Source organism: Heterocephalus glaber, unplaced genomic scaffold (assembly GCF_053883595.1).
Source record: "Heterocephalus glaber isolate CG9 unplaced genomic scaffold, H.glaber_assembly_v1.0 deba00001472, whole genome shotgun sequence".
Taxonomy (NCBI): domain Eukaryota; kingdom Metazoa; phylum Chordata; class Mammalia; order Rodentia; family Bathyergidae; genus Heterocephalus; species Heterocephalus glaber.
This window is the reverse complement of record NW_028258315.1, coordinates 30447428-30462448: the sequence shown is the minus strand read 5'-3', so window position 1 is coordinate 30462448 and position 15021 is coordinate 30447428. Positions and strand designations below refer to the sequence as shown.

The 15021-nt window shown below is 36.9% G+C and overlaps 1 protein-coding gene and 1 pseudogene across 12 annotated transcripts in view; both read left to right on the top strand.

Annotated features, from left to right (window-relative positions):
• Lyst (lysosomal trafficking regulator) overlaps window positions 1–15021 on the top strand; it is a 286606-nt gene that overhangs the window by 232502 nt on the left and 39083 nt on the right. For all 12 annotated transcript variants that reach the window (XM_087181914.1, XM_087181913.1, XM_087181912.1 and 9 more), the window contains 5 exons: window positions 686–930; window positions 4142–4208; window positions 5640–5796; window positions 10608–10748; window positions 13169–13386. In XM_087181914.1, coding sequence (XP_087038040.1) covers window positions 686–930; window positions 4142–4208; window positions 5640–5796; window positions 10608–10748; window positions 13169–13386 — 828 coding nt within the window. The remainder of the gene's footprint in view (window positions 1–685; window positions 931–4141; window positions 4209–5639; window positions 5797–10607; window positions 10749–13168; window positions 13387–15021) is intronic.
• LOC147826295 (U2 spliceosomal RNA) lies at window positions 10147–10300 on the top strand (annotated as a pseudogene).

Genomic DNA, 15021 nt, shown 5'->3' with positions numbered 1-15021 from the left:
CATACATACACTTAAGATGGGTATTTCAAGTCTGTTTTTTGTTTTTCAAGTCTGTTTTTAACAAAAGCTGAGCTTGTCTTTTTTGTTCATTTATTACCAGTTATGTAATTACTTTAGAAGAATCAGTACCCTTTTTCTGTGAGAAAACTTTTGTGAATATCTAGAAGAAAATTTATATTTTTTTCAATCAATAATGGGAATTTTACTTTTTACATAGGATATTTTAATTCTTATAAGTAATATCACCCCATTATTACATTTGTAATTGTAGCACAAAGGTTTAGTTAGAACACAGATTAGGTCTGTCCTTATTTAGTTAGATCTTCTAGTACGGAGATGTGCTGTTTACACCATATCACATTTATCTAGAAGAAAATTACTGGTTATTCACTGATTTTTTTTTTAGTATCTTCATAGAAGTGACTTTTCTGCATAAGTTTTCCTTAGAAGTTATAGATAGATCATCTTACCATAGATTTCTTCAGCAGCAAAGTATAGCAACTAAGAGCCCAACTTCAGGAAAAAGTCCTGCCATTGACTCTCAGTTCTCCATCAGTTAATTATATTTGGCAAATGTATTTTCTTGGAAGACTTGAGATTAGTAACCTATTTATAATCTCATTCTCTGAAGAAAAGTGTCAGTGACTCTAAAACTAATATCTGGTTTTCTTTCTCCTTCTTTTAGGTTCGTGATGATGTGTACCACAGTATACTCACAAATAATCTCCCAAATCTTCTGGAATATGGTAACATTACTGCTCTGACAAACCTGTGGTATGCTGGGCAAATTACTAATTTTGAATATTTGACTCACTTAAACAAACATGCTGGCCGATCCTTCAATGATCTCATGCAGTACCCAGTGTTCCCATTTATACTTGCTGAGTATTTGAGTGAGACACTTGACCTCAATGATCCATCAATCTATAGGTAAGTTAAGACATCATCACCTTTTGGTTTCATATTATTGTCATTGAAGTTTTTATTATGAAAACTTTTAAGCATGCACAAAAATAGAATGATTATATAATGGACTCCCGTATACCCATAAACTTGCATCATCATTTTTTCCTTTTTATTTCAGACATCTTCTTACAATCCATCATTTCTGAGTTTTACAGTATGCATCTTTTTTTAAAAAATGGAACATTTCTTATATAACTACAGTGCTGTTATCACATCTAAGAAAATTAATTCCATGACATCATCTAATATCTAGTACATTTCCATATGTGCCCTGATTATCTTAAAAATGTGTTTTTATGATTGGTTGGTTTGAATCTGGTCCTTGTCTTATAGATTATTGATCGTTGTCTCATAGATTGTTAGTATATCTAAAAACATGCATCCAAAATAGCCTTTAATTTTCATTATGTAGATTTTCTCTTTATTTCCTCTGGATATTAACTTGCTTAAAAAAAAAAACAGCCATCATTTAATTTGTTCCTCTAGCCTCTGTATTTCCTAGAAATTAGAAATTAGTTCCAAAGGCTTGATTAAATTAAAGTTCAACTTTATGTAGACAAGAATATACTATACATGCTGGGATGAGCTTTGTGTGGCTACTTACCATATCACAGGGGCCTGTAACATCCCACTCTGAGATTCTTAGATGAATCTGTGAGTTCAAGCTCCCATTGATCTTTTACCTAGTGATTCCATCTATTGATAATAATTGTTTGCATCACTTATTTCACTAGAGGCTGCAAAATGGCGATTTCTTTTGTTTTTGTTTTTGTTTTTTCGTACCGGGGATCGAATTTAGGTCCTTGTGCTTCTGAGGCAGGTAGTGGAACCACTGAGCTAAATCCCTGGCCAAAATGGCAATTTCTTATCTTCCATTTCTCAATAAGTTTATTAGAAGAAAACATACAAGATGAGCCTAATATATTTTGTTGTGTCAAAGAATGAGGAAACAAATATAGTCTCATCAAAAGGACACAGAAGCCAACTTGAAATGCCTCACACTGCCAAATATACCACAGTCTGAGAAGCAAAGAGAATAATAATGCAAGTAATTGAAGCACATTGAAATAAAAAGATACATAAATTTTTAGTTATACAGGTTGAATATCCTTTATCTAAAATGCTTGAGACCAGGAGTACAGGTGTTTCAGATCTAGGAATCTTTGCATAGACTTTACCAGTTGAGCATCCCTAATCTAAAAATTTGAAATCCATATACTTCAAAATCTGAAATTTTTAGAGCACAGTGTTTGAGGGTGTTTCAGATTTGGTACATCTTGGATTTCAGATCTTTAGGAATGGTTGACCCATATTTTTTTAAATGCCAAAAAAATAAAAGCATACCTCATTGGTCCCATTGGAGGTAACTTACTGTGATTGGAGTTCCTTACTTTGAAATTTGAGAAATAAAGAATCAAGTATTTATTTTGCCTTTTCTCAGTTTACTGTATTTTATAGTAACCAAATAGCTATGTTGATGAGAGAATATTTTGTTTGCTTAGTTTGAAAAAATTCTCTTATTTAAAGAAAAATTGACTCCAAATATTCCACTTGTATATTAACATATTTTAATTATAACTGCCCACCTCAAATAGGCCTTCATTCAGCCATTTCTCAAGAAATCAGTTTCCATTTAATGCATTTGTCAATTTTTAAAAAAGCAAATGGCATGTGGTTTCTGTTCTAGACATTTTACACACTGCCGGTGGACATTTAAACATCGTGCATTTTTTATATGAATAAGATATGGTCTTTATGGCTGACAATTTGATGATGTATTTCCAAAGAACTCTTAAAATATGCATACTGTCTTTTAGCAATTTAATTTTGGGGGATGTTTTTCTTAGGAAATACAGTAGGATGTGTGCTGTATAAAAAGGTTCTCATACAAGCTTCATGCTTGTCCTGCTTACTGGCACTATGTGCACAGGTTTAGCTGTCAGTGTAGTCTTCACAGCATTGCTGAAAGTAGCTAAAATTTAGAAATAACCTACATGCCATCACTAGGTTTCAGTAAATTGCTATATATCACAGCCATTAAAATAATGTTATGGAAATGTATGCTGTAGGCAGGAAAAGATATTATTTTTATTTTAAAAAGTAAATACACATGCACAGATAAGCAGAGAAAACATCTGGATAGATATATTCCAAAATGTTATAACTGTGAGTAATAGTATTATAACTGATTCTTTTTTTTTTTTTTTTGATACTGGGGATCGAACTCATGACCTTGTGCTTTCGAGGCAGGTGCAGCGCCACTGAGCTAAATCCCCAGCCCAGCTGATTCTTGATTTATTTAGTTTGCTGAATTGTAATTTCTGCTTTTTCAGCCACACCAATTAATGTAATTGTGTCCAAAAATCTACTTATAGCACTTATAAAAAATTGTATGTCAAGGTCTTCCTATTTTGAGATGTGAATTCATATCTGTTCCATAATTGTTTTTACTTCTTTTGAGATAGTGTCATGCTATGTTTCCATACTGATCTTGAACTCTTGGGCTCAAGTGGTCCTCTCAGCTTAGTCTCACAAGTAGCTAGGACGACAGGCATGAACCACCACACTGGGCTCTGTTTTGGGCTCTGTTGTGTAAACCCCAGCAGTAACATGTTCACACGTGTGTGTATGCCCTGCATTGTCTTTAATTAGATAGCAAAACATTCACTTCAGTACTCCAAATCTCAGTTTAGTCATTTGAAATGTATATTATTTCTTCAGTTTTTACTAATTAGGCTAATAATTAAATAGCATCTTCTCATGATCATAATTTCTGTCCAAACTTTCCTTTACTCTAACTGCCAGATAGGGATGGAGAGTCTGGAAAATGGGGACAAAAACTTTCAGGGCTTGAGTGGAATCAGCTGCTATGGGCAGCATCAGTTGCAGTTCCAGAGGAAGCTGCACATGTAGGGTGAGAAGCTCTCCTTGTTCAGGTTACACCTCAGTCAGGGATTCCTACTGCTGGTATAGGTCTGTGGGAAGATTCTATCATAGCTGCTTATGAAGCCATAATTTTGAATGGTGACTGTTAGTTGCAAAGCAACATGTAAGCATTAAACCCATGCCAAGCATTTTGCTGATCACTTATTTACTCAGAGAATGCAGACATAGGTGGCCTTATCCTGTCAGTATGAAATGATTTCATTTTTTCCTATCATCCCTTCCTTTATAGAAATCTCTGTAAGCCTATAGCTGTGCAGTATAAAGAAAAAGAAGATCGTTATGTGGACACATACAAGGTAGCTGTGGTTTCTACTCATACTTTAATAAACGAAAAATGAAGTTTTGTTTTATAAATTTGTGCTCTACCTGATTCTAAATTTACAGTATTAGTTTTTCTGTTTTTCCTTTCCTTGTACTTTGACAGATAACTAGAAATCATTGTATGAAATTAAATATTCTTTTCTGTCTTAATTCTCTGAAAACACCTCAGAGAATTAAGAAAAAGAATATCCTTTTGGCATAAATTGAAAACTATATCCATTGAAACTATATAATCTATTGTTTACTCAAATACATAGTAATTATATTGCTTTAAAAACTCACACACTTCCAAGGACCTGCTCTTTATATCCCCTAGTGCTATTTATGTAACACTAGTAACCATGTACCATAATCCTTATTACTCATATTCAGAAAATTTGGTTTATTAAAACAAATTTACTAGATTTTAAATTTTTTGTTTTTTTATTTTTTTGGTACCGGGGATCGAGTTCAGGACCTTGCACTTGCCAGGCAGGTGCTGTGCCACTGAGCTAAATTCCCAGCCCTTAAATTTTTTAAATACAAATGAATTACCTGTTTCTGTGGAAATAATATTATTGAAATTCTATTGGAAATTCAAAACATCCTCTTTTGCCACACATAGCATTCTTCACAACAGTGTCAAGACAGAAGCAGCTGAAAATTTCTCATATTTACCATGTTGTTTTTTTATGTCATAGTTCCAGAAATATCCCTCTAAGCATCTTATATTGTCACTGATTCTTCTAGGGTTGAAAATAGGGCAGTGAAAGTCCAAAGTGACTATTGAAAATTCACTACACCTGACTTTGTTATCAGAACCAAACAGAAGCCATGGAAGATGAGCACAGATATTAAATGTTTAGCTTTGCTTCCTACTTTATGATCGAAGGATAGGAATAATGAAAAATCATGATAGTCTTTTTATCTTTTATGTACTATACTGCAAAATAGCCATAAAATATTATATTGATATTGATAATATGTAATATCTTTACATTTTGATTGCAATTCTACTTCTAGAGAAGCATTTCTTTAAGTAACGTAGCATTGTGTCATGCAACTGTCCTTTAAAACTTAGACACCTCTAGTGATTGGAGCAGCTGTCATTATTTGAGTGCTTAATGACCTTAGATATTAGGAGCTGGAGTGCTCTGCGTGAGGCTGCAGAGCAAGAGGGTTTTGTGAGGACGCAGAGTGGAGGTGCAGAATGCCAGGTGAAGCCTCACATGGTCAGGCCTTGACAAACCTCAGAGAAAACTCCTAGACACTCAGGCTGGCTGGGGTCTCAGACATGAGTGGGATGGGCAAGCTGTGGAGAATGACGTCAAAAGGGTGGGAGAGAAAGACAGAAAAGAAAACCTACACTTTCCCAGCATTGCATGGAATGCACAGTCATGAATTCTCTCTGATTTGGAATTCTTCAGTACTTAGAGGAGGAATACCGCAAAGGAGCAAGGGAAGACGACCCCATGCCTCCTGTGCAGCCCTATCACTATGGCTCTCACTACTCCAACAGTGGCACCGTACTCCACTTCCTGGTCAGAATGCCTCCCTTCACCAAAATGTTTTTAGCCTATCAAGGTAAGAATGTTTCCTGTCCCTAAAATCATGGTGGGTCATGACAACAAACTTGACTAGCTTCTTGAGAACTTACTAAGAATAACCAAGCCACAGGAAAGAAAATTCCACTCACTCCTTCATCAAAATTCTCCTCAAAAAAGCAATGGTAAATGAAGTCCTCTTGGTAGTGTCTCAAGTTTATCTTCCAATTAAACATATCTAAATTTATAAAAATGCAACTCTTTTTAAAAATTCTTTTAAATTTTTTAAATATTAAGATGTGCAGGATTTAGCTCAGTGGTGCCGTTGCCTTCCTCTGAAGCACAAGCTCCCAAGTTCGATCCCCAGTACCAAAAAAAAAAATTAAGATGTAATTCACAAACCATAAATTCTACCCTTTTAAACTGTATGCAGTTCGTTTTGTAAAGCCTTTCAACCTAATAATTATTTCAAATCACTTGAGTTACCTTGGGAACCTATGTACATTATTTGTACAAAGAGTACGCTATTGTAATTTATTATAGGGGACTGTTATTGTCGTTTACTGTAGCTAAATAGTGAATACCCGTGAGAGCCACACTAGCACCTTCACTGTAATAATTGCCTAGTTAATAATCTACCTCAGTTGGGCATAGTGTGTGCACATCTCTAATCCCAGTGCTCTGGGAGGCTGAGGCAAGAGGATGGCAAGTTCAAGCCCAGCATGGGAAACTTAGCAATTTATTAAGATCCTGTATCAAAATTTTTTTTAAAAAGACTGGGGATGTAACTAAGAAAAAAGGCCCTGTGTTCAATCCCATATTAGTCAGCTTTCCCATCATTGGCACAAAATACTTGACACCCATAACTTAAAGGAGACAATTTCAGTTTGGCTATCGGTTTGGAGTTTTAGTCTATGATCAGCTGGCTGCAAGGCAGAAATGACATGATAGAAGGAAATGACAGAGGAAAGCTGCTCACTCCATGGCAGCCAAGAAGCAGAGATGCGGAAAAGGGATAAGAATACTCTCTTCCATGGGCCGGGGATTTAGCACAGTGGTTTAGCTGCCTGCTGCACAAGCACAAGGACCCGAGTTCGATCTCCGGTACCAAAAAAAAAAAAAAGAATACTGTCTTCCAAATCACACTTCCCGTGACCTACCTCTTCCAGTCAGACCCCAGCACATTCAGCATGAACTAATGAATGAATCAATCCACTGATAAGTATAGCACCCCATGACTCAAAAACCCCACTTATGAATACATGAGACTTTGGGGGGACCTTTTAGATCTAAACCATAACAAATCTCCAATACTGAAAAATCATCATCATCATCATCAGTCATCTTCTACCTTGGCATTTTGAGTAGCAGCCTGCAGAACTGAGGATGACTTAGGAGTGAGTTTACTGATTTGTATGCAAACAAGGACACACTCCCCTGTCACTTTCTAGTAAGAACTGGCATATTATCTCTTTAGTTGTTCCCCAGAATTCTTTGGAGAATCATTATCCACTTATGTAATCAACCCTTCTAGGACTTCCTTATATTTTTCATTCACATACAACCCCTTGAAGGAATGAATTTGTTCTCTCTGTGCTTGGTCTATGAAGGAACTTTTTATACTTGCTCTTCTGTAAATACTCAGAATAAATGTTTCACATGACAGCCATTTAGATATTTTAAGATTGTTGCCCTGTCCCTTTTCTGTATCTAAGCCTTATTTTCCTTTGGCTAATTATCCCTCGTTAGTTTGACATCAGGTTGAGAGCTACCTATACGCATGACCCTACCCCATCTGTTGCAAGGAATACTAAAAGATAAATGGGACTGCTCTGTACTTCATAAACAGTATTCACAACTCATGTTCAAAGCCATCCTTGTTTGCTTCAACTTCCAAACCTGTCACAGTTCTGAAGACATTTCTGGACATGTTCTAATTTGTGAATGTTATTTAAAAATGGCAATATTTTAGGCATGGCTTTGGGGCCACTTTAGTGTTTAACAGAACTGTTAAAACTGTGTTTAACATCTAAAACCATGTTTCTTTTAATGTAGCCCAATAATCTATTATATAAAATTCTCAATCAACTAAAATTTATCAATCTTCATTTATATTACTATTGTGAATATATAAATATATAATACTAGGTTTTCTTTGCTGTTGATTGATTGTAGCATTGGAGATTGAACCTAGGGCTTTCATACTAAGCTGCATTCAAGCCCTTTTTAAATTTTTTAAATTTTTCTTTTTTTTGAGACAGCGTTTTGCTATGTACATCATGTTGTCCTTGAACTCACTATCTAGCCAGGCCAGCCTCAAACTCATGGTAATGCTCCTGTCTCAGCCTCCCAAGTGCTGGAATTATAGGCACATGCCACCATACCCAGCTTTATTTTTTAAATTTTGAGACAGAGTTTTGCCTTAAAGTTGAACAGGCTGAGCTCAAACTTACAGTGCTCACGCCGGGGATTTAGCTCAGTGGTTCTGCCGCCTGTTTCGAAAGCGCAAGGACCTGAGTTCAATCCCCGGTACCAAAAAAAAAAAACTTACAGTGCTCTTGCCTCAACCTCCCAGAGTGCTGGGAATAGAGGCATGCACCATGACGCCCTGATGTTGTATATTTATGAGTAGATTTTTTTTTAAATCCTGGTACTACCTTATCTGTTCACTTTCATCTCATTAGTTGACTTTTGATTTTTGGAGGGGAGGGGGGTACTGAGGATCAAACTCAGGACCTTGAGCTTGCAAGGCAGGCACAGTGCCACTGAGCTAAATCCCCAGCCTTGAATTATTTTTTGCTTTACAGTTCAGTCCAAGAATTCTCAACTTTCACACTCTAGTCACCTTGAGCTACATAATTTATCTGTCAAAGGGGCATCCCAGACCACTACCCACTAATATCAGTGGCACATCCTCACCCCAAGTTGTGACAACCATAAATGTCTCCAGACATTATCACATAACACTGCAAGACAAAAGTGCTGCCAAATGAGAACCACTGATTGAGTATAAGCATAATCTAGATCAGTGGTGGTGAACATATGGCATCTGTGCCACAGCAGGCATGCAGAGCCCTCCCTGTCAGAACATAAGCCAAGTCACCCCAGCAGCTGAGCATCAGATATTCAGGTTTACTTCCAGTGTTGGCACTTTGCCATACATGAGTGGGTTTTGGATTGCAGTTTGAGCACTCAGTCTCTAAAAGATTCGCCATCACTGGTATAGATTAGAAGAATTTTGCAGTAATATTTTTTAGAAACAAAAATTAGGAAACTACAGAAAGTCTTAAAATCTAGACATGAGTTCTCTTATTCCTCAGATCTTGGTGCAATAAACCCATCGTGCCCTGACAAAATGGCCCTGCTTACTTTCTGAGAAATATATAAACATTTATAAAACTTATTTTTAGCCAGGCACATGCCTATAATCCCAGCACTCAGGAGGATCACTGTAAGTTGAAGCCAGCCTGGGCTATATAGTGAGGCCCTGTCTCAAAAAAAAAATTTTGTTCTCCAAGATTTTATACAGTGGCCAGGCAATGCTGTCTGACTCAACAGAATAGATGAGAAAGAAGTAAAAGTAATAGAAAATATGCTCAGCAGAGCAGCTAATGTGTAGAGAAAAAATGGAGTGTATCATTTTGAAGATGTGCTTTGCTTGATGCTGAGATTCATTTGTGACAGTCCCCACATGAAAGGATATGCTAGTTAGCTAGTTAGAGGGATTTTAGACCATCTGACACTTTTCCTAATAAATGTATACTTCATTGATGTTTCCAAGGGCTGGCCTTTGGGTATCATTTATTAATCCAGACCTGCTTGCCCTAGGCCTGGAAAGTCTGATCATTGTCAGCAGAAAAGAGACAGGGACAAAACTCAATTCTTGATTATTCATAGTCTGTACCACACATACACACAAAATTAACAAAAGAATGACTATGCTTAGTTTTATATTATTCATTTGTAGGATAATGTGCTCAAATGCTTTAGCCAGAACATCTAAAAGGCAATGTCCTCCACCCCTACAGAAAGAGAGAGAATGGTCTTAACAACTAGACATGAAGGAATAATTTTGTTTCCTAGTAGGGAAAAAACTATCTACCTACCTAAACTTTTTTGGGGGGGGGGGGTACTGGGGATCGAACTCGGGTCCTTGTGCTTGCAAGGCAAGAAGCGGAACCACTGAGCTAAATCCCCAGCCCTACCTACCTAAACTTTAATTTCCATCTTTATTATTCATTCACTTAATAAAGAAATCTTTTTTGTGTACTCATAATATACTGGGTGTGGGTTATATGCTAGGTATGGGTGATACCCCAGGGGTCCTCGTTTTGTAGAACTTTCATTCTACTTTAATAGAAGATAGTAATTAAATAAATGATATAAATTCATAGCTTCTCGGCCTTTTGGCTAAGATCATGTGTAACGGTATAAATTCATCTTGTATGATACTTTTTTTTTTTTTTGGTACCGGGGGTCAAACTCAGGACCTTGTGCTTTCAAGGTGGGCTCCGGAACCACTGAGCTAAATCCCTGGCCCTCATCTCGTATGTATTATGAAGGCATAATATAAATGAAAATAATATAATATGATCTCAAAATATAGAAATATAAAAATATTTTCAAGATAATGAATAATCTCTGAAACTATGGGCAAATAAAATCAATATTTTTATGAATTTTTTTTTTGGTACTGGGGATCAAACTCAGGACCTTGAGCTTGTGAAGCAGGCACTGGAACCACTGAGCTAAATCTCCAGCCTGAATTTTTTGAAATAGCAAAAGCTATGAAAGGTTTCAAATGGAATTAAGTCTTCCTATCTTAATTGCACCATTTGTATTTCTTTATAGATCAAAGTTTTGACATTCCAGACAGAACTTTTCATTCTACAAATACAACTTGGCGCCTCTCATCTTTTGAATCCATGACTGATGTGAAAGAACTTATCCCAGAGTTTTTCTATCTTCCTGAGTTTTTAGTTAATCGTGAAGGTATAGCAGCATATCATTTTCATTTTACATTTCTGAGGATTTGTGATGTTATAATTTTCTAAAAATAAAAATAAATATAGCTTTTCTAAGTCCTAAAATTTGAGTTCCTAAATAAGAGAAATTCATTTCTTTAAAGTGTATAATTTTCTTTTCAGGTGAGCCTAAGGATTTTAAGTTTTTCATAGGACTAAATATATTTGGAAGACTTAAATTTTTAAGTGTTAAAATTTTTTATAAGTATATATTTTATTGTTATTATATAAATTATATATTATTATTTATTATATAAATTATTTTATTATAATGTTTTATTTTATTATATAAATTATTTTATTATAAATTTTTTATTATAAACTTTTTTTAATGAGACATGAATATATTGAAACCAGATGTAACTTAACCAAAATCTCAGTGATTTTATGAAAAAGTCAAAGATAAAAATAAAATACTCTAAGCAGAATTATCTAATAACCCAAAAGGGATTCTGGAGGGTAAAATCCAACTTTCTGCGATGCCAGTGACCAGTGATTTTGACAACCTTAGCTTTTATTTAATAGACCATCATTTAACCCTGAAAGAGGTACTTTTGGGTTATTTTCCTTAATTTCATGTTTATGTGACTCTCAAAAATATATGAAATTGAGAATTACATCTCTAGGGAAATTAGTGTTAGGTGAATCATTTTAGAATTATTTTCTAACTGGCTTCTCTGAGGCTGTTTGGAGAATTACTAATAAATCCACACTGCTAGTTACCCTGGACATGTTTCAAAATGTTATCCATCTGAAAATGCCTTAGGCAAATATCAATACCTGTAGTTTGGAGAACCTTCCTGTGGCTTTCAATATGGAACTCATATTTAACCCATTTCCCATTTAGAAAAAGAAAGCACACTTCACTACCCGCATTCATTTAATTTTCAGCAATCAAGAATTACTATATTTCATAAATGGAAATTCCATTACTAAAAACACGATGCTATAAACAGAATGATGTCTTTTGTTTCCAAAGACTATCAACACATTAGAGCAATCCAAAAATAATAATGAAAGCGAGATATTTGGGGAGTTGTTAGGGCTGTAAATCAGAGTTATCTCAGAGAAATCTGTACCTGCAAACACCACTGGTGAATATTCTTGGGGCAACCAGAAATGGATTAAATCTACTGCTTATTTTCTCTGATAGTAGTTTCTTATATGTATATTCCCATAACCAGTGGCCACATAACAACCCCAACACTTAGTGACTTAAAACAACAATAAATTTATCCTCTGTCAGTCTTTGCAGGACCAGCTCAGCCTAAGGATTGTGGCCCACAGACTGCTTCTGTTTGAGAGAATAGTAAGGTTCTTGAAAAACATATAGGAAATGTTGTAGCCATTTTCTGAAAATACTACACAATTTTCTGTAATATTCACCATGTCATTTCCTATCAGCATTCTTCTCATTTTATCTCAGTCATCTGCTGAGTGGAGAGTCTATATCTGTGATGTGTCCTAGGGGACCCAAAAGTTGGGAATTATTAAGTCCTGCCAGTCCCTCTCCAACCTTCCCTTAGATTAAATAAATCAACCCTTGCTGCTGCTTCTCTCAGAGCTGCATGGAGTTATGCAGGTGCTCAGCGAAGCCTTCCTGAACCCCTTGCAGCTGCTCTGTAGGACTGCAGGCTCCTTGAGATGCTCACATGCAGTGTGAATTTGATTAAGTCCTCATTTTATATTTCACATTGTATCATTTCAAAATGCTTCCAAATCGGTGAAGATTCTTTTGTGTTCACACATTTAAGTAGACAACAATTTAATTTTATATAGATGTACTCAGCTTTTAAGACATCATTTTTAGTTTTTATTCTTATGGTGCTTGGCTTTTACATCAATAAAATGTAATACCAAAACATTTTCTATTCAAAATTATTTCTTTTAGGACATTTTTTAAAATAAATACTTCTAAGATTTTTTGTACACTAGCAAACTAATCAATTAAATATTAGCTCATTCATATCCCAGAAGACCCCTCTTATTTGATGTGTTGATATTATTTTGTTTTGCAGGCATGCTTAGTACAGGTGTGCCCAACCTGTAGCCCAAAAGCCACATTCAGCCCTTGACAGCTAGTAATGCGACACCACATGATCATAAACTTTTAACATTATTATGTGATTTTAGTGATTTTTGTCATGATTCAATTGCATGGTGCTCATGAGTAGGGGTGGGCACAGTGTAGTGGCACCTATGGTTAGTAGAATCAAAACCCACATTTATCAACACTAACTTGGATTTGTGAGATTTGGCAAGCAAAGCACAGCAATTACTGATAATAGTATTTCAACCTACCTACATATGAGTGTGCCTGTGAAGACAGGTATTTATTATTATCAAGCAATTATTTTATCAACAATTCATATTTATTTTCTCCTTCAGGTTTTGATTTTGGCGTGCGTCAGAATGGTGAACGGGTTAATCATGTCAACCTTCCTCCTTGGGCACGGAACGATCCTCGTCTTTTTATCCTCATCCACCGACAGGCTCTAGAGTCTGACCACGTGTCCCAGAACATCTGTCACTGGATTGACTTGGTGTTTGGGTACAAGCAAAAGGGGAAAGCTTCTGTTCAAGCCATCAATGTTTTCCATCCTGCTGTAAGTGATTTTTCAAATCATTTCTTCAGTTGTCTGCACATATGTAAAATGGAATCTGAATATTTTAAGGTTTACTGTTAGGCTGTTCCTTTAAAAAGTATCCGTTATTAAAGAGAATCAGCAGTTACACTCAACTGTTTCTGTTTTTACCCAGGATTCTTCACGTTGTTTTGTTTGTTTTTTCATGGTACTGGGGTTGCACAAACCCAGGGCTTTGCACATGGTAGGCAAGGACTCTACCACTGAGCCACACCCCCAGTCCTTTTTATTTTGAGACAATCTCATTCAGTTTTTCAGGCTGGACTTAAGCTTTTGATCTTCCTGCCTGGGCCTCCTAACTCACTGGGATTATAGGCATATGCCCCTGCACCTGACTATATTTTATATCTTTAAAAATGCCTGAGGAGGGCCAGGGATTTAGCTCAGTGGCACTTTGCCTGCCTCACAATCACAAGGTCCTGAGTTTGATCCTCAGTACTGGGGGAGGGGAGGATGCCTGCGGCATGGGCGTGGCAGTGCAGTCCTACCACACTGGGAAGTGAGGCAGGAGGATCAAAACTTCAAGTCCAGGCCTAATCAGCCCACTGCAGACAGGCAGGTCTGCGCACGCCCTACTGAGGTCCAGAGTCACGTGGAACACGCCCAATCAGCCCACGCCCGGCAACAATCCACTGGATACCACCACCAACACCACCCACCTCCACCCCCACCCCCACTCCTGCTCCTCTGTACAGCCACCTGGTTCCACACTACAAAGACGCAGAGGACACCGGACCACCAGACCACGGTACTGAGTCCCGCTGCTCCTGGCCAAGAGGTAGGGGCTTCTGAGCTGCTGTCCCACTGCTCCTGGTCCAGGGGAAGGGGCTTCCCAGCCACCATCCCTCCCACTGCTCCCAGCCCAGAGGAAAGGGCTTTTGGGCCACCATCCCTACTGCTGCTCCCTGCCCCTGTCCCACCTCTACCAGCTCAGAGGAGGTAATCCATGCAGGTGCCAAGAGCACTCCCCCCCCAGTCAAAATGAGAAAACACATAAATAAGTCTGAAAACCAGACTTCCAGATCACCTACAGCAACCCCAAAGGGAAATGAGATGGAACACTGTGATACTCAACCACCTGGACCCACTGAACTGGCAACAAAAGGGGATCTGGAAAAAATGAAATCAGAAATAATTTCTCAGATAACAGGAGAAATTGTGCTCCTACTGCAAGACATGATTAATAAATCTAGAGAGGAACTGAGGAACATGATGGAATCCCAACATAAGAAACAAATGGAATCCATAAAACAGATGCAAATAGATTTCCAGGAGATGAAAAACTCCACTGAAAGTCTACACAGCAGAATGAGCCAATGTGAGGACAGAATTTCAGATATAGAAGATAAGATTGCAATTAATGACCAGGAAAAGAAAAATTGCTTCAAAATTATAAGGGAACATGAGAAATCAATCCAGCAGCTGCTAGACGATGCAAAGAAGAATAACATAAGACTGATTGGAGTCAATGAAGAAACAGGAGACAGTGGAGATGACATAAAAAAACTCTTCACAGAAGTAATGGCAGAAAACTTCCCAAGCAGGGGAAAAGAGCTTGACATACAGATAAGTGAGGCATATAGGACTCCAAATAGC